The 21,184-nt window shown below is 31.0% G+C and overlaps 1 protein-coding gene across 1 annotated transcript; it reads left to right on the top strand.

Annotated features, from left to right (window-relative positions):
* Positions 1-1,641: 1,641 nt before the first annotated feature.
* On the top strand, positions 1,642-20,654 carry LOTGIDRAFT_177167 (hypothetical protein; the record flags this gene model as incomplete). The annotated part of the gene is made up of 31 exons (XM_009045769.1): positions 1,642-1,737; positions 3,458-3,553; positions 4,005-4,085; positions 4,577-4,657; positions 5,213-5,320; positions 7,426-7,555; positions 7,776-7,915; positions 8,188-8,261; positions 8,533-8,582; positions 9,821-9,870; positions 11,536-11,584; positions 12,089-12,234; positions 12,412-12,560; positions 12,905-13,031; positions 13,229-13,332; positions 13,655-13,886; positions 14,144-14,289; positions 14,431-14,602; positions 15,142-15,210; positions 15,422-15,500; positions 15,938-16,104; positions 16,269-16,348; positions 16,546-16,573; positions 17,912-18,076; positions 18,269-18,316; positions 18,571-18,708; positions 18,902-19,045; positions 19,220-19,305; positions 19,483-19,607; positions 19,779-19,858; positions 20,556-20,654. The coding sequence occupies 31 exons, from the start codon at positions 1,642-1,644 to the stop codon at positions 20,652-20,654; spliced, it is 3,339 nt and encodes a 1,112-aa protein (XP_009044017.1).
* Positions 20,655-21,184: the final 530 nt, after the last annotated feature.

Raw genomic sequence — 21,184 nt, 5'->3', positions numbered from 1 at the left:
CGACGTGTTTCCCCCGTCGTCCTCCAGCATTGGCCTTTGTATGTTTGAAATGCAGTAGGAAAACAATAAGCTACACTATGATATATGGTTATAATAAGTTTCAAGTTTGACTTTGTGAATACTTTTTGCATATACACCTTGCCTGGTGCCTTGAATTCCGCTCCTGTGTCTATTTTGGTTCTATATGGTTTTGGAAATTTGATAAAGAGTAGACTGGAATGGCAAAACAATTAGTTGAAATTATAATGTTACTGTTTGAGGTCTGCCTACTCCTTTTTTAATTTTTTTTATATATCAATTTAATCGCAATTCTTTTTTTTGTATTTAACTTATTCTTATACCGTCTTCAACTGTTGTAAATGCAATGGAAATGTGAAAGGGTCGAATTGCGAAAAAGAGCGAACTGAGAAATAAGCGAAGTGGGAATAAAGGGCAAAATGGGAAAGGGGCGAAATTGGAAAGGGGCAAATTCAAAAAAGGACGAATCGGGAACAAAATGGGAAGTGGCAAAATGGGAAGGGGCGAAATGGGAATAAGAAGGGGGCGAATTGGAAAGGAACAAAACGGAAAGGGACGAAATAGGAATAAACCGAATTAATATATAAAATTTTGAAGATAGTTATTTTTATCCTATTACACCATATCGCAATACGTATCGTATCGTGACCCTTGTGTCACGATACGTAGCCTATCGTATCATGGCATTTTGAGCTTGACGCAAAAAAATAATTCAAAGAGCCATCCGTTTTGAGAACACATGTAGGCTAAGCCGAAAATTTTATTTTCTAAGGCTTTGTATGAATTTGCTCTATGGTTAGTTCTTTATTGGGTTGGTGTACACATGTAATCGCAGCTTAATAACTGATGACAATTTTGCCGCCTTTTGCGCGACTGTCTACCAATTAGCGACTTTTAAGCTACGATTACATGTGCACAGTGGCGGAGAACCCGTCCCCCCACCCCCCGACCCCCCCCCCCCGGACGTAAACCTGGCTCTGCCACTGCATATGTACTAGGACACGTGTAAGTCGAAAATTTGATTTGTATAGGATTTGCCCTGGTCCGTTTATTTTTATTGAATCGGCATGCGTTTGAGTTTGAGTTTACGTTTGAGTTTACGTTTGAGTTTGAGTTTACTGTGCATCTAGACGAGCCAGTCTTATTGTTCTAAAATATACGCAATTATATTTAACAATTACTAAGCATTTAATAGTTTCAAACGATATTTGGAATGTGGAAAAATGAATGATCGAAAGTTCGAGAATTGGAATTTTCTCATAATTCTTTAGACTTTTATTTATAAATAGTAAACAGCAAATAATATTTCATAAGATTGCCTGGGAGAAAATTTTGTTTAGAATAAGGAAATGGTGATTATATTTGTCATTTTGAACAGATATTTTCATACTTTATCATCGAGTTATTGTTATTATCGCCCTTTGCCAAAGATAAATTTATCGCAAGGCGTCACTTTAAATTGTGCGTACGCGTCAAATGTGTCACATGATCAAATTGTGTTGGAAGCCATGTTGGATTCGCCTCTCTGTAATCTGCATTTTGTCGGCTGAAATTTTGTGAAAATTATATTGAAATAGTACTGATAATGTCATTTTAAATCGAAGACTAACCAAGTCCTTAAGAATGGCGCTTAGGAAAGTGAAAGGAACCCTGGATAGGGTCATGGATAAGAACTTACAGGATTTAGTTAGAGGGATACGAAATCATAAGGAATCTGAGGTATCAAGAAATAACAATAATAGCATACATAATGTATAATACAATTAAGGGGTGGGGCACTCAATATGCACTTTGACAGTTACTTTTGTAGTTTCATTTCTATTATATCTATATGACTGAATACTCCTGTAATTGTTATGTGTACCTCAGTTTGTGAAATACAGCTCAGTATGTCAAGAAAATAAAATCAATATTTCCTTTGACTTATTATATTCCATTTAGACCTGATCTAGTACTTGAATTCTTAAGCTTTGACATGCCTGCTATTAGGCCTGCAAGTCCTATCTTCTACAAGGCTGCCCTTTGCTACAAAGCCAGTTTTAGCATGTAGAGAAGTAAACCTGGATATTGTGTCATGTGCTGTTTTACAGCCATGAAATTTATAATGCCAGCAGCATAGGATATTTATTAGATGCACTACACATAATGTACTGTCAAATTCATATACACCTGTTTTATTTTGGTACCGTACCAGTAGTTTCAAAATTTCTCCTATTGCACAAAGCATGATGTCTTTAATCTGAATCAGACGTCTTTGGTCCTCATTGTCAATATGTTAGCCGATATCTATCTATCTTGCTTACCAAACATAACAATTGTTTCATGAAACTCCACATGCATAAAGTACTGTTTCCCTTTGTTTAAGGATCAATCCCGACATAATACTTTCAGAGTTTTCCCCCTGTCAGTGATGCAGGTTGGATGAGCTGACGTGGAAAAAACATTGAAGGGACAATAAACATGCTTCAGGCTGTGCACATTAAAGATCTCTCGAAAGTTAGAAATTGAAAAATGAGTTGGCTAATGCCATTGTCCTGGCAAAATTACCCTCATTGTACATTGCATGGCTTTTCCCATCTTCATTAGCCCATAAAAGTAGGATGAAAAACTCATTTCTTTTCATATCATGTATAGTACACATAATTTGTTTCTTGACTATGTTATTATAGCATTGTGAATCATCAGTCTCTGATGAATTTTCTGATGATATTCTAGACTCTGACAAATTTAGAGTATATCTCTGTCATTGCTTATTAAATAGATTGTTTAAAGAGATTTTCTAAATTTTTTATGTGTATCAGAAATACTGATATCATCAATATGCATCATTCCAATTTTCAATCAGAAGTCTGTGGTTCCTTCAATGTAACTAAAGTGTTTGGTGATGTTGCTAGTTGCGAAAGGTAATCCATAAAAGTCAATGTCACTAAATGGGATTCCTTGGAAATTTGAATGAATAATTTTGGAAATTTAAGAAAATTATATTTTTTAAGCATGCTTCTGAAAAATTGATATTGATTATTTGTGAAAGGACAGACTAAAATTCAAATCATGATTGAAGCGACCAGACAGAAAATGCTGTCTGTAAAATACTTCATGAATTTGGACAAATCAATTTTTTTTCCCCATTTGAAAAATGATGTTTTCAATGTAATCAATATGCATGAAAAATATGAGACAATCATCATTAAGTTGAGTTCTATTTCATGTTGTAATTATCTGAAATTAGTTTTTAGTATAGAAACATTACATATCACATAACTCATAACATATTCAATTACCCAGTGGAAATGATACATACAATATAGCATTTGTAAGCTTATGAGAAGGATGAATTATGAAGAGTTTCTTGATGTAAGGTTATAATATATACCATAATATAAAGGTTCTTGTATCCAATGTGAAAATTATCAGTTTTATTAATTTTTTCTCATTTTAGTCTAAGTATATAGCTGATTGTATTGATGAAATAAAACAGGAATTAAAACAAGATAATTTAGCAGTGAAAGCCAATGCTGTTAGTAAACTAAATTATGTAAGTACTGTTAATTTTTTTATATAGATTTTTCCTAGGGTTCAGACTGTCTGAAATCATTATTATGTGTTGTCCTGGTAATGGAATAAGCTTATTTTCCTCATGATCATGTTTGGAATATTCATAAAGAAGAAAATTGATGATTGTGCTGATCAGTGTATGTTAATTAAATCTGATATTCAGGGTAATGTTCTATTTGTAACATACTGATTTTTTATCTTTTTGATGGACTATTAGAGTTGAATGAATGCTTGTTTAAAATAACATGATCCTTGTGTTTTCATGTCAATTTTATCCTATTTCTATCTAAATTAATTTATTTTTTGAGAGAAAATGATTTATGAATTAAAGCGTACATTTTCTTCAGAAATATAATTTTTACATCAGAATGGTCTTTGATCCATTGATTCGTCTTTATGCATACATTACATTCATATTTCATTTATTTTAGCTACAAATGCTAGGATATGATATAAGTTGGGCAGCTTTTAATGTTATTGAGGTGATGAGCTCAACTAAATTTACATATAAGGTAAATATGTGAAATATTAGATATATTGATTTTGCAACTTAATAGTTTGAAACTGTCATGTTTACATTAAGAGAATATGAATTATATGAATGGGTGTAAACTTACATTTGAGATATTTACATAAAAGGGATTGTAAAGAGATTTTCTAAAAAATTTCAGTAAGGTTTCTGTGGTTCTCTCAATTACACTAAGTTTTAGAATTATTGCTAGAACTACAGACACCTGACTAAAAAATTGGAATAATGCAAATCTATGCTATTAGAACCCCGGTACACATGAAAAGTTCAGAAAATCTCTAGTATTTTTAAAATGGGATAATTATTTGTTCAATTATATCAAAGGGGGTTATTTTATTTGTATGGTTACATGAGGAACTGTTAACTACTTGTCTGAAACATGTGCTGAAAATATTTGAGCCCTCACAGTATAATGAAGCATGAAAAAATTAGGCTTAGGATAAATATAACTGTATAAATGTCTAAATTTTTTAGAGAATTGGATATTTGGCAGCATCTCAGAGCTTCCACGATGGAACTGATGTGTTGATGTTGACAACCAATATGATAAGAAAGGTAAGTTAATATAACACATGGTTATGATTACTATATTCTATTATGACATGAAGAAAATCAATGATCAAGTCTCTATAGTAATATAATTAGCTTATTGTATATTCTATAGATCATGTTGAGTAGTATTGAATTTTAGTTGATTGCTTTCCATATTCTTGGACTCATTCTTCTTCTCTAGTTTTAATTAAGTTATCCATGTAATTGGTTTTATGGTGATGATGTTGCAAAAATAGACACTAGTGTCAATAAACAAGAGGTTACAGCTGAAATTTAGAAATATGGAATATTTAAAGGGACAGGTTGGCCATCTGTTTGACCCATCGTACATTAGTCACAGAAACAGATTTTTTTTTAGCTAAGCTAATCAGTTATAGTGTTCACAGCTCACTGTCAAAAATTGAGCCTACCTTTGCTATCTGATTTTGTTGGCTTTAAAAAGAATTTACTTATTATATCTGACTTTTTACCTTAATACCTTAATCTTATATGTTAATGATTTCATGTCTTTCGGAAGTGAAGAGTCCTGAATATCTTTATTATTTTTTATTATTACAGGATTTAAGTAGTCAAAATATGTATGATGCTGGTGTAGCATTAAATGGTTTATCATGTTTTATAACAGTTGATTTAGCCAGAGATTTAGCTAATGACATCATGACATTGGTAAGTTGATATTTAATAATAGTTGAGATATACTGTTGCTGAATGATCTATTATCATGCCAAAAGATATTATTTTCAATCTGAAATGTATTAAGCTTAATTATAAACTTATTATTTTACATTAAGGACATTCTGCGAAAAATATACACCAAAATCCATCCATTAATTTCTCTAAGTGGATATTTAGTTGTGTCTAGTTCCTTTTTCGCTATTTTACCGGCACTTCTGTTTACCCATGCGCAACAGAAAAATAAAAATCAAAACAATCGAATTTTTAGTGTCTTAGGGTTAGACAGGGATGTCCATATGTTCAAATGTGTGGAACAAGGTCCAGCTGCCTTCGGGGTCTTCCATAGGGTTAGTTTAGGTTTAGTTTTATGATCTCATTTAGTATGGCCTCATCGACGGATAATATTACCACATTTTTTTCATTTTTCTTTACTGTACATGGGTAAACGGAAGAACCGGTACCGTCCGTCAACATTTGTTTTATGCACGATAGAGGCTACAGTTTTTATCTGATCTTGATGAAACTTGGTATGTGTGTACATATTGATGAGATCTCGGTCAAGTTCGAAATTGGTAATAATCAGATGAATGTTTTCAGAGTTATTGCCCTTGACTTATTTAAAACGCGTTAGATTTGGCTTGTATGCACGATAAAGGCTGCAATTTTTATCCGATCTTGATGAAACTTAGTATGCATGTATATATTGATGAGATCTCGGTCAAGTTCAAAATTGGTAATAATTAGATGAACTGTTTTACAGTCATTGCCCTAGACTTAGTAAAAACGCGTTAAAATTTGGTTTGTATGCTCAATAAAGGCTGCAATATTTATCCGATCTTGATGAAACTTAGTATGCATATATATATTGATGAGATCTCGGTCAAATTTTGAAATTGGTAATAATCGGAATAACAGTTTCAGAGTTATTGCCCTTGACTTAGTATAAACGAATCAAATTTTGATTGTTGGCACAATAGAGACTACAGTTTTTATCCAACCTACATGAAATAAGTTATGCATGTATATATTGATGAGATCTCACTCGAGTGGAGTTATTGCCGTTGACTTAGTAAAAACTTGTCAAATTGGCTTGCAGGCACGATATGGACTACAGCTTTTATCCAATCTTGGTCAAGTTAGAAATTGGTAATTATGGGATGACAGTTTCCGAGTTATTGCAATTGTGTGTACAGCGATGCGACATTGGTCATGTTTGAATTTGATGATAAGGTTTTTGCCTTGATTTACAGATGTTTTAAATTTAAGATTCTTTGAAAATTCATTATTAAGCCACTAAAGATTTTGTTATTATTTCTGAGAGTTGTTAGTGGGCATATGTTACCTTGCTTGGCAAGCTATTTCATTATTGAATTGGATGATAATTTGATGAAATGTTTTTGAGGTTTTGCCGTGACCTATTAATATTTTAAAGATTTTTTGAAAATTCATAATCAAGCAGCTAAAGATTTTATCATTTCCGACAGCTGGTAATAAGTCTCTCCTATGTATTCTAAAGGTTTCAACTAATAATACCAAGCCATTTTAAAGCCCAACACCAAAACTAGGCCAAACTGCTTAATTAACAATATTATTTAACCCTTTTAATACAAATTGAGTTTGATCAAGAAGATGCATAGATATAAATAACATACTTTGGAATATTTTATGGTATAATTTACAATGTTTTTGATATTGAAAACTTACAAAAAAGTGCAATACCCCATTAAGTTAATCTAACATGAACCCTAGCCATTTCTGATGTGACAGGAAATATTGGTTTTAACTGATGAATATATTTTTAAATGATGAAATCTACTTCTGACACCTCTTATGATAAATAATGAAATGGTGTAGTAGAAACTGATATAGTTTATTTTAGTGTTTAGTAAATTTCTATAAGTAAGAATAATTATCTGATGAAATCTACTTCTGACACCTCTTATGATAAATAATGAAATGGTGTAGTAGAAACTGATATAGTTTATTTTTAATGTCTAGTAAATTTCAGTAAGTAAGAATAATTATATGATGAAATCTACTTCTGACACCTAAATAAGAATAATTATGTGCTGAGGTCAGTTTTCTTCAATTTTCAGATGACATCATCGAAACCCTATTTAAGAAAGAAAGCTGTTTTGATTATGTATAAAGTATTCCTTAAATTTCCTGAAGCTTTACGACCAGCTTTTCCACGATTAAAAGAAAAATTAGAAGATCCAGATCCTGGTTTGTGTTCAATTTCATACTTTTCATTAACACAAAGTCTGTCGCATGATCAATCTCTTCAAACATAGATGATGATTGCAAAATAAAGTACTTTTTGGATGTAGGACACAATTTTCATAGGACACCATTGGATTGTGTGTGATATGATCAAAATAACTGTTTGATGATAAAGAGATTAAAATGACTATCATTATGATGAAATATTGTTTTTTTTTTTCAGGAGCCCAGTCTGCGGCTGTCAATGTCATCTGTGAATTGGCCAGAAAAAATCCTAAAAACTACCTGTCTTTAGCTCCCTTATTCTTTAAACTTATGACCAGTTCCACGAATAATTGGGTTTTAATTAAAATCATCAAATTGGTAAGCATGCAGTTAATATCATACTTAAATTCTAAAACAATTTTATGGTGTGTGGAACCATGCATGTCAGGTAATATGTAAGAATGATAATTTGTGTTGCAATATATATCAACTCATACAATTTCTTTTGAAGCACATACGTCTCCAACCATTTGTTGAACTAGAAGAATTAACTATAACAATTAACAGCTTATTATGTTCTAAAAGCTTACACCTATCACTGTCTTTTCTTAATGTCTTAGATAAATTAATTATTATGGTTTTATTTTTAGTTTGGAGCTTTAACACCATTAGAACCTAGGTTAGGAAAGAAATTAATAGAACCATTAACCAATTTAATACACAGGTAAGTATATTCTGCTGATGGGTTTTTCATGTCTATTAGGTACGCATGTAACATTCTTAGAATCAACTGAGTTGGCAGAACTTTTCATGATTCTTAAAGCAGAATCTTAGATAATGTATCATAATCTTACGTATGATAATTGATATACAAAATGAATTGATATTTTCTACACCAAATTTTTGAAAACATAAGATAGCATTGAAGAAATTGTCAAAACTTACCTAATGTAACTGAAAATTACATTTTATGGACATTTTTTATATATTTTCAGTACATCAGCTATGTCATTGTTATATGAATGTATTAATACTGTGATAGCAGGTAGGATATCTTATTCCTATATATTCCCTTTCCTCAGTCAATATGGAATGTATCTGTTATGGACTGTTTCTGTTTTTATACGCCCACATTATGGTTGTATATTGTCATCGCCCCTGTCAATCCATACACAAATGGCTTGTGAACACAATAGAGACTACAGTTTTTATCCGATTTTTAATGTCTTTGCCCTTGACGTAGGAAATATGCTTCAAGGTTTATTTGTGAACACAATAGAGACTAGGAAATATGCTTCAAAATTTGTTTGTGAACACAATAGAGACTAGAGTTTTTATTTGATATAAATGATGCACTTAAATTATCTAACATGTGGTTTGTGAATGGCGACAGTTTATGTCAGATCAATAATATAATGGACAAATAAGATTTTTTAGAATGATTTGACACAGATTACCAACTGCTCTTGATATACTGAAAGTTCATCAGGGAAGTGGGTGTATCTTTCTAGGTAACCACTTGTTTCAACAAGCTAAACATGTGTCTTCTGATAAATCTTATATAAGCTTACATGTAGTTAATTTCAAAATCATGGTTGATTGTTAGTCTTATCTCCAACTTTTAATTTTTGATGGACTGATATTGTTTCTGAAATGAGAGCTTTTGTCCATGTTTTTGGAAAATCAGAATACAACCTCAACATGAAGATAAATATCACTTGTTCAGCATAGCAATAAGTGACTTCTGTGATATGAGATTCCTATAACTTTTCAGACGTGATTTAATACATCCTAACAGAATTGACTGAAAGTTCCAAGTTAATCTAATTATCATCATCTTCACAATGTCATGCTATAACAAACTTCATCTTATACCTTGACTGCAATATACAAGTAATGGATTGAATGATTTGATTGTACGTTGATGATCAGAGTCCTCGACAGAAAGTCTCTAGACAATGTTACAATGTATAAAGTCTCTGTTAAGGCTATGATTGGCTTTATTTACTGGCATACAAGAAAGGTGGTTATACTGTAATGGCTTCACATTGTTAAGAGGTCTGATAATATGATGACAATGAATCATTTTTATTGATATATTCTGTATCTTACCAACTATTATCACTTTCAAAACAAATGTAATTGTGAAAAACACTGTCATTTTATGTCAAAATGGCTTCAAGTATTTCTAGTAGGTTTTTATAAATGTAGATTATAATGTAGATTCTGGTTAAATTGTATGTATAATTAATATTTGATATGTTATTTCTATCTTAATTACAGTACTCGTTTCTATATCTTCAGGCATCCCCAATCATTCTGCTAGTATACAGGTACATACCATCTTACTATTTATATATCGTTTATTTCCCTTTATTTCTACTCTTCAACTCTCGTACAAAGCTTAATGACATATAAGCTAATATGACAATGATATCAAACAATTCCATAAGCAGGGATTGGCTTCATTATTATGAACATTTCTCACAAGAAATATGATTCTTAATCTGCTGATTTCAATCAAAGTCCAGTCAAGTTCTTGATATTTTTCAGCAAATAATGATTAGATTTGATATCTAGTTCTATAACTCAATACTTATATATTATTAAGAAGGCTGTAGTTATTAATTGATTAACAATCTAATTCAAATATAGGTCTAGGTGTTTGGTTTTATTATTTTCTGTGGCTTTCTTTGCTCAATCTAAATCTAAAGACATTTTTAACAAGGGTAATGTTCAACTAGTCAAATGACTGACAGGTACAATACCTTAATCATTAGTCCATACTTGATTTAAATAAATGATGTCAAATGTTTGAATGAGTGATTAACCCAAAGAAAATGAGTGAAACAAAATATCTAGAGCTGTGTTTCAATCTGATCAACATTGATAAACTATATTATGAGAGTTGAAGATAGAAGAAAGTGAATGAATGAAATTTATTGTTACATTGAAGGTGGTGATGGACTTTTCCCCTCCAAATATTCATTTGTTCAAATTTGGTTTAAACCTTTATATTTACAGTAATGATGTTGAGCAGTGGTGGTGATCTTTAGAATTAATATAAAATTTGCAATGATTAGAAATTATTTCAGAGCACTGAATTATTAGTTTTAGTTATTTGGAGGTGAAGGGTTAAAGGCCTACTTACTGTGCCCATTAAGCTGTAGATTTAGAGAAATGTATAATGTATATGGGGTTGTTGCTTCTTGCCTTATAATACTCTTGCTTTGTAGATGAAAAAGTGCAGACTTCAATTCTTTATAGAGGATTATGCTCATTTAAAACAATGATTACGTGACTTTTTCTGACAAATTAAGCAATTTGACTATGTTACAAATATAAGAATTAAAGAAGGAATTATATTTCTCTAAGATCCTGTCTACCTTCTGATCCTTAGCCATACATCTTTATATTAATCATTGAACGGGAATAATGAGACAATGTTGATCATATATAATGAACTTACAGAAAAAAGAACACAATAAAGAGTAAAGTAGTTGTTGTCTGTGGCTTTATTGTATATGAATGTTATTGCTTACTGACAGCTGTGGTATATGTAATGTCAATATATTGTTATTGATCTACTACCCTTGGTCTGTTTACACATCTGTTTACTTGCAATACCTTGTTATTCCTTCTCAATCAAAAAATAAAAACATTGATAATGATTTCAATCAATATTTGTTAAAAAAAAATTCCTGGGCCATAATTTGTTCTTTAACCCTGCTAGGTTCACAAATCTTCATCTAAAATTAACCTTATATATTAAGCCATGTTCATTTCTACTAACAGATTAGTTGTTGCCATTTAGTTTGTTATGAATTTATGATTATGTAATAACCAAAATTAAGACGTCCCATACTAAAACATTTTGATCCTTAATTGAATGCTCTGTTCCTTGCATTGTTCCTTTATAGCATTTTGATTGCATTTTGCATGGAATAATGATTTCTAACGTTAAATACGTCTCGTAAAAGTGTTATTAAATATTTCAGCTGTGTGTTCAGAAGTTAAGAATATTAATTGAAGATTCAGACCAAAACTGTAAGTTTATTTGCATTTTCTAAGATTCAATAACTTAGTTAGAGTTTACATATCCTTACTTCTAGTAATTTTGTGAAACGTAAAATACAAAAGAAACAACCATATATTGTTAGTTAGGCTCATAGGGATTGTTTCTACCAACTAGTCCTTGGTGAACCTCTTAACAGTAATCTTTCCTAGACTATCCTCACCCATTCACAGCTAGGTCAAATAAAATAATGGACTTGTGTCCAATTCCAATTGATTTTTTTTTGTCAATAAAATATATTTAAATCAACTAAAATAATGAGAAAAGATGATTTAATCAAAGTCATCTTTATTCAAATTCATCAAACTTTCACAGACTGAGTGAGGATGGATATCACAACCATCATTTGTTGATATAACCTAACAAATGATGATGTGTTAAGTTGCCAAAGATATTACTGACTGCTACAGAACCAAACCTCAATCTTGAATTCATTTTCCTGACTATCAATTGAAATGAATGTTTTTTTTTTTCAGTAAAATATCTAGGTTTATTAGCCATGTCACGCATATTAGCAACTCATCCGAAAAGTGTTCAGTCCCATAAAGATCTAATCTTACAATGTTTAGATGATAAAGATGAATCCATTAGAATTAGAGCTTTAGATTTATTATATGGCATGGTAAGTGTATACATAATTTATCTAGGGTAATTTAGGAATGAGACTGCCATATCCATGTATGTATGTGTCAAAGAACTCTTGTCAGTCAGATATTGAACAAAATAATTCTTGCACTTGATTTACTTTTCTCTGAATACCTATGAATGTTTTTGTATATGTGATGATTTATATTCGTAGGTATCAAAGAAGAATTTAATGGAAATAGTCAAAAAATTAATGGTACATATGGATAAAGCTGAAGGTTCACATTATAGAGATGAATTATTATCTAAAATAATTGAAATATGTAGTCAATCTAATTATCAATTTATTACCAATTTTGAATGGTTAGTAATAACACACGACAATGTAATACTATACTGAGAGAAAATATCAAAAGGAAGACAAATATGGACATTATTTGTTACTGATAAAATATGTCCCATTTCAAGTACACTACTGCTAGTAGTCTAAAATTTGTATACACTCAAATAAAATATTATTATAGTTTTTGCCATTCCATCTAAGCATTGTCAACCACTTTGGGTCGGGATTACAATTCCAATTCTGCTCAAAAGCCTGATTAATTTGGAAAATTGGGTTCTAAGCTGCTGATGTTACTTTCTTTAGGTACCTTAAATCATCATATGTAACATTGGTTCATATAAAATATTAAATTCTGTATGTATAGGTATGTTAGTATACTGGTAGAATTAACCAGGATGGAAGGAACAAGACATGGTAAATTAATAGCCTCTCAGATGTTAGATGTAGCTATCAGAGTACAAGCTATACGACATTTTACTGTTACACAGATGGTATGTAGTTATCTAATTCTCTTACTTCCATTTACTTTATCCTTATATAGTGAATTCATCTCATCTCCTGTGATACCATTTAATTATTTTGAAATATCTCTGATGTTGCTTGTTTTTTGTGTTAAGTTGCCGCCATGTGAAAATATGAAATGAAGCATTCAACTTAGTATGACTTCATTGAATCTGTAATTTTACAGGCATTACTGTTAGAGAATTCCCATGCATTAGTAAGTAATTCTCAGAGAAATGGTATATGTGAAGTTTTGTATGCAGCTGCATGGGTTTGTGGAGAATTTGCAGAGTGAGTATTACTTTTACTGCAGTTTCACATTGATCAATAGATAATGTTCCTTAATAATGTCTATGATCAGGAGTCATATTTTATTATCCTTCACATGAAATTTGATAATACAATTACCTTAAGTGCTCTCTGATTTAGCAAATGTTTTAGTAATTATTTATCTGACAGTATACTAACGAGAAGAATTTTTTTTCCATTTGTTTTTAGTAGAAATAATGATCCAGTTAATATTCTGCCCCAAAACAAAATAAAATGCCTGTGAATCATCCCTGTACTTTCATAAATCATTGTTTTGCTATAAAAGTTTTCTTCTCAATTTCAGACATTTATCAGATCCTTTAAATACATTAGAATGTATGTTGCGTCCTAAAATAACCATCTTACCTGGTCATATACAGAGTGTGTATGTACAGAATATGTTAAAATTATATGGTAAAGTTGTGAAGAGAGCTGAAGATGAGGAAAATGAAGAAATGTTAAAGAATGTCAATGAGTTATTATCAGATAAATTACCTATATTTATACAGAGTGCTGATTTAGAAGTCCAAGAGAGAGTATGTATTTCCCAATTAGAGATGTAGAATTTTTTTTGTGTCATTTTGTAATCACAAGTATATACACAATACTGAATTATATAGCAGATACACAGGGTTACCACTTCTTACTTCAATTTCTCTGCTGTTCCCATCAACATGAATAACCCTTCCCATGACAATGGAAATTTATATTCTTTTTGTCTACCCTGAAAGTTGTTGTAAATATGTGTCACAGAGCATCAGAAGGTATATTTAGTGTTATATTCATCTTTCAGGCATGTTGTATATTACAAGTAGCTAAATATGTTGGTAAATTACATGAAAAAGGTGCTAAAATGGGAGATGAATTAGAACAGTTATATGCTGGTGATTTAAACCCGGTAGCTGTGAAAGCTCAGAAAAAAGTTCCAGTTCCTGAAGGGTATGTTTTAACACATTTCCTGAATTAAAATACAAACCTTATCAACTGTGTAATATATATTTTGTCATCTTGTGATGTTCCTGAATTTCATGTTTCAATTTTTTTTTTTTATTAATACCCAATTTTATTTTATTGATACAGGTTAGATTTAGATGAATGGATCAATGCCCCGCCATCAGACAGTGAAGAAGATGAAATACAAGGAGCATCAATATTTACTATGGGTGTATCACAAGAACATAGGGCTATATACCAATATGATGATACACCTAGTAAAAAAACTTATGAACCTACAGAAGAAGAAATAACTAAGGTAATGTTACTACTATAATTGCAAATGAAGGTAATGTATGAGATATGTAAAAAGACATAGACTGTAAGGATAGGATAACAAGATCTATATCAATTTCACAAAAAATTACTGTTGAAATGGTTAGTGAGTTTGATTTAAATCCTAAAATGTGTTTTTTTATTCAAAATGTGTTAATGAGCTCCTCTGCATTATAAAATTATGACAAAGATACAAACAAGTGCCTGTAATTCAACTGAAATTTAGGTTCAATTTAAAATCATAAGAGAGCATAATTTATTGGTTCCAGGGCCTGTGGTGGCCCATTGAGTACAGTGCATTCTCACTATCCATGAAGTCATGGGTTCAATCCCCTGTCTGGAAAAGGTTATTTATTAGAGAAAAGAACAGTTTAAAGATTAATAAAGTGAGGAATATTTTTGTCAAAATACTTTCTTTCAACTTCTAATAAAGTTAACCGATCATCTCAAATCTACCCGAAACTGATTAATTGATTAACCATTGCAACACTTCTAATGATACATGTTATTTGTTCTTTTCAGAGTCGATCAGCAAGAAAAGTAGAACAACTACACAATCCAAATTATTTGAAAGATGATGGCAAATCCAAGGTAAATATTATTAGTTTATATATGGTTGAAATTTGATTTATATGCCCATATTATGATGTGGGTTGGATGCCAGTCTTTTACGGACAATTGGCTTATTAATGTGAAAAAGGCAACTGCTTTGATGAAACTTATTATGCCTTTGTACATTGATGAGATTTTGGATACATTCAATCTTTGTAAACTTTGGATGAACAGTTTTGTATTATTGTAGAGACGTAAGAATGATAGTGTTAAAGTTGATAACATTCCAGTAGCTGAGATCAATCTCTCTGTACCATTACATATACCGGGTATGTTCCTTTATTCATCTTTATCCTGCCACATTACTGAAAAATGTAACCCCATCACCATGTATTTATTCAAACCTCTCATGTATCAAGGATAGCCGCAGTGTCTCAGTGACGTAGGCACTTGCTCGTTTACCTGCATTGGTCAAGATAATACCTTCAGTATTTTTCAACCTGACTCTCCTGTGATGTCCCTTGACAGTTGGGATCGAAAAAAAGTAGGCTTATTCTGTGTTCCTGGCAAAATTTCTATCTTTGCACTCTTCAGAGAATTGACCGTCTTCATTAGCCCAAATCAGCAGCAGGAAAGCAGGATATTAAACTCCCATTCATTTCATTTCTGATTTTGGAGACATAATTACCACTGACAATTCAGAACTAGTAACTAGCTGAGGTATTATTGAAATTGATGAAGTATTATAAAGAGTGGTACATTGTAGGATCTTCCTCTGATAAATATGCACGTCTGTCAGCCTATCAAGATACAGACAGTAAAAATAAACGTAATAAAAAGGGTAAAAAGAAGAAAAGAAAACATGGTGATGAAGAATCAGATCATGATATAGAAGTTCTGCATGCTGTTAGTACAGTAGTAGATATGCCTGAGGTATAAGTCTTTTCTGGTGAAACTGAAACTATTATAGGATTGATCTTAAAGTGCATAAATTTTCTCATTTATCAGTCTTAAAAATTTACCTCAATAAGTTTTAGAATAACTTTCATTTAATTATTGTTGATATATTTAGGAAATAACTATATATTATATTACAGGGTATTCATCTATCTGATAATGATAATGATGATGATAATAGTAATGATTTAAATAAAAAACTAGATATGGACTTAGATCAGTAAGTATATTAGTAACGATCAGAAACTATGTTTCAAACATACATTTGGTACCGGACAAAATGTCTGGCTCAAACTAGATTGTACCGGACAATGTCTGTGTCTGGACGCTTATTTCAAGCCTTGACTAACAAGAGCACTTGTAAAAATATCCTGTTTCTATTTGGTTTGAATCAATTTATATTGATTATAATTGTAGGCCACTACGTGATGACGAAAGACTTCCAGTAAGAACACATCATGTTGTTTTAAATGACTCTCCTAATCAACCACCTGATACAGAAAAAACGAAGAAAAAACATAAGGTTAAAGAAAAAGACAAGAAGAAGGACAAGAAAGATAAGGTATTGAAAATCTAATCAATTGAAAGTTGCCCTGAGAAATTTATTTATTTCACTATAATACTATACTATTAGTTGGTCAAATCTGGCCCTAACCGTTCCTCGGACGTGATGTACGGATGTGATATTGTCATGATTGGGCTAGGCATATAATGGCACTTTTTATGGGAGTTAATCAGACCCACTTTTAGATCACTAAAGAGTCCGGTTGTTAGACCCTAGACTGAAATGCCTGTCTAATATTAATTGGACTGCAAGTAGAATATTAAGACCAGATTTGTCGGGCTACTATACTATATGCTGAAAGAACTACAGAAGAACTTTTTGTGTATACCCAAAATATCTGATTGCTTTTAATTTATTTTGTACACAATCTGACAATCCATTTTATTATCATAGAAAGACAAAGACAAGAAAAAAGAGAAAAAGAAATCAAAAAGCAATAACCATGAAATGCCCAGTCTTTTACTTGCCACACCTTTAAATGGTGGAGATAATATAGAGAAAGGTGAAGAGGTCAAAGTTAAAGAGGTTAATAATGTTGATAGTTTATCTGTGATCCAAAATACAAAACCAACAAACAAGGTGAGAAACAAAAGAGTTCCTTAATCCATGTTTTATCAAACCAGGGACACATTTTGAAATCCAAAACAAAGATCCTGAAAATGTGCAGTTTTCTAAATAGAAATATAAATGTGAATTATGTAGCAAATCACAATTATTATGATTAGACAGACAATATGTCTTAACACTGCAAGAATTACTTGACAACAACAACAATGCCGCTGATAGGAAATGAATAGGATATGAATATGATTGTTATATTATGTAGAATGATGATATAGAATTCTGGTTGTCAGAGAGTGCTGACACTACTCCTTCCCCTTCCACAGCCAATACAACTATAACTAATACAATATCTACAACTCTTACTAAAACTAATGGTGATATACAAAACATAGTTTTATCAACTGATGAAGATGATAAAACCGAGGAAGTAAGTTGTGTTGAAAGATTTTTGGAAATTTTTTTATTGGAAATGTGCAATATGATAGGTTGATTTATTAAGATCAGCTATACCTTACAGAGCAAGATAATGGGAACAGATGGAACTTGGTAGAAGCTGTTCATATATGGATCAAGCCATTTGTAGCTGATGGAGTAGCTATTAATTTTGAAAGAGTTAGTGTTATATACTAAAAAAGAAATCTCTTATGTTTACAGAAAACAAAAAAGAAGAAAGAAAAGAAGAAAAAGGAAAAGAAAAAGAAGGAAAAGAAAGAAAAGTTAAAAAGAAGTGAATATGAAGTAGCTGAAGGAATAACGACACCTTCTAAAGAAAATATTTCAGTGTCTCAACAACCCACTCCTCTTGATGTACAACTACCTGTAAGTTATATAATAATATGTGCTTGTTATAAAGACTAATGAATGACACAATGGCAGCTGTAATGTAGTGTAAACTCATTAAATCTTGTATGAGAATTTTTGTAAGAAACTATGACCTGCAAGAAACATATGTATAAGATAATATATTGTTTTGATATGAACTATGTTAATTTTAATGGTATTTTATTCCAGCCAATGTCCAGTTATCAGTTACTAGCTGAAAATACAACATTAAAAATGGTAAGATGTTGTATACATTCATTACAAAATCAAAGTGTTCAATATAAAATACATAAAGATCTTATACTTATTTTGATCTTGTTGGGTTTAACTTGTAGTTGACATTCGGGTTCATTCAATACAAAATAAAACTACCTGTCCTAAACATTCAAACATTGCCCAGAAAAACCTAGTAGTATTAATGAAACATATTGATACCAACTGATACCCTAGCTTACATTATCTAAGTTGAATTATTCAATGTTTTATTGTAGACATGTGAAGTACGTGCTACTAATCAGAGAAGTGATCAAATTATTGTATCTATAGTGTTTACTAATTTATCCCAAAATAACATCAAAGATTTAGAATTTAATGTGTTAGATACTCTTAATACCAAATTAATCCGTGGGGTAAGTCAATTGAACTTATGGTGATCTATTATATAGTCATCAAATGCAAAACTCCTGTAAAATATTGATACTTTGTTCATCTGAATTTGTCTTTAACCCCCCAAAAAATAGCTTAAATGTAAAGGTTTATAAGATTAATGCAATAAACTTGATTGATAATAAAAGTTTTAACATATGTTATTATATTTTTCAGCTTGGTCATAATAACCAATCAGATGCAGTTAAAGTACCATTTAATATATTACCAGAAAGTCAAAATGAAGGACAATTTGCGTTTTCTGTAGAAAATATCACTATGCCTCAAAAATTACGCGGAACGTTAACTTACATTGTGAAGGTAACCTCACTTACTTTTTTCATGGTCTTACATTCTGAAATGGTTTAGTTGATAATCACTGTAGTCAATGAAATGAGTTTAGAAAACCAGGAGCAAGTTATGCAGTTGTAGCCTATTCCAAATTGAAGACTTTATTTGTTTATTCTCCTTTATGTAATGTTTTTATTATTTCAGAGTGCTGATGGATCCAGTCATGATAAAATAGATTTTAAATTATCATTACCTTGTTCTTCTTATCTAGTTACAACTCCTTGCAAAAGGTAAATATTTTAAGTTATTTCTATTCATGTTTATAGAGAAGATATCACAGATCCTGAAATCTCTTCACATCTACTACACAATCCAGATCAGGAAATGTGACTAGAGAGTGGCAAATAAAAAGATCTGCCTTAGCATTGTCATCAGTATATTATATATCAATATATTAATTATTACAGTGCTGACTTTACAACATTATTATCTAGTGGAGATTTAACAGCCAAATCATCTCTACAGCTAACACCAACTGATTCCATATTACATATTTCATTAACCAAACTCTGTTTCTTCTTACATTTTCGAGGTAAGTAAGCTATTGAATATGTTTACCATATTATCATTGTCCACGAAAGCTTTACTGCCAATCCCAGTCACAATATTATGTCTGGGATATAACATTCTAGAAAAGGTTTGATTTTTGTAATCTATTTTAAGTTATGTATAAGCCTATGAATTATTTATTTGATTATTTTAGTGATTGAACAAGTAGATAATAGTGCATCATTATATAGTAGATCCATTCAAGGTCACCCTGTTTGTGTACTAGTCAAAAAGGTAATATGGTTTTGATATCTTAGAATAATTTTGTCTTGTACTTGACATTTCAAACAAAATACAAGACAAACAAAATTCCTGTGGTTTTTTTTTATTAAACAGTATTTTGTTCACTTAAGGAATGGAAAACAGGCCTATAGAGACTACAGTTTTCATCTGATTCGAATGAAATTTGGTGTGATCATTTATGTTGATGAGATCTTGGACAAGTTCCATATTCACGATTTTTCGATGAACGGTTTTTATACGCCCACATATCTCTATGTGGACGTATATTGTCAGTACCCCTGTCCGTCCGTCAGTCAGTCAACATTTGCTTGTAAACGCTCTAAAAACTAGATTTTTTGATGGAATCAAATAGAATTGGTATGTGTATACATATTCATAAAACGAAGATCAAGTTCGAATTTGAGCTATTTTCGACCGTTAGAAGCAGAATTATTGCCCTTGCTCCAAAATCTTGAATATGCTATTACTCTCTTAGTTTTCAACCGATTTTGATGAAACTTAAAATGGATGTTGTTGGACCTAAATGGAAAGGTTTGAGAAAGTTTAGTTTAGATTAAATTTAAGGCTTTTTTCAAGATTTAGGCCTCTTACATCAGTTTTGAGGAGTTATCGCCCTTTCAAATATCTCGAAAGTGATATTTACACAGTATGGTTGTCCAGCTTATATCACTGTATATTATTCTTTCAGGTGAATGATTCACTCAAAATAGATGGTAAAAGTACCGACAATACATTCTTATCTAATGTATTAGATGATGTACGTAATTTATTAACAGCAGAATCCTAACATTATTTAAATATTACCAGATGATAGAGATGTCACCATATTCTACTGTCCACATTTTACCATAAACAATTTTCTTTTTAAAACAATGTCTGATATTTGACTGAAATAAGACCCACTGTAAACAAAAATATGCCAGTGTAAACTAAACTCTTATTGTTTTTGTTGTTTAATTTAATTTCTCTGATCAATTTTTAAGTGTTTTCAACCATCAGCTTCATTTTGTATTGATTTAAATATAGAGTTTTGTTCCTTTACTTTTTACATTGACAATTAAGAAACTTTGTAAAATTTTGGTGAGAATAACCCTCTACATAAATATTGTCCATGTTTATATTTTAATCACTGGAAAGCCATTGTAAGACTGCATGACTATTTTAACCTGATATTCCAATTCACATTAAGTTAATCATTAAAATTCAATTAACAATTCAAAGTGTGATGACGTGTGTAATATGATAATGATTATGTGTGTGAATAAATATGATACATCTCTATTGTATGGTTTATTGTACATATATATTTATAGAACA

The sequence above is a fragment of the Lottia gigantea genome (genome assembly GCF_000327385.1).
Source record: "Lottia gigantea unplaced genomic scaffold LOTGIsca_1, whole genome shotgun sequence".
Taxonomy (NCBI): Eukaryota; Metazoa; Mollusca; class Gastropoda; family Lottiidae; genus Lottia; species Lottia gigantea.
Note: the sequence above shows the minus strand (reverse complement) of the source record. Positions and strands in the feature narration are given on the sequence as shown.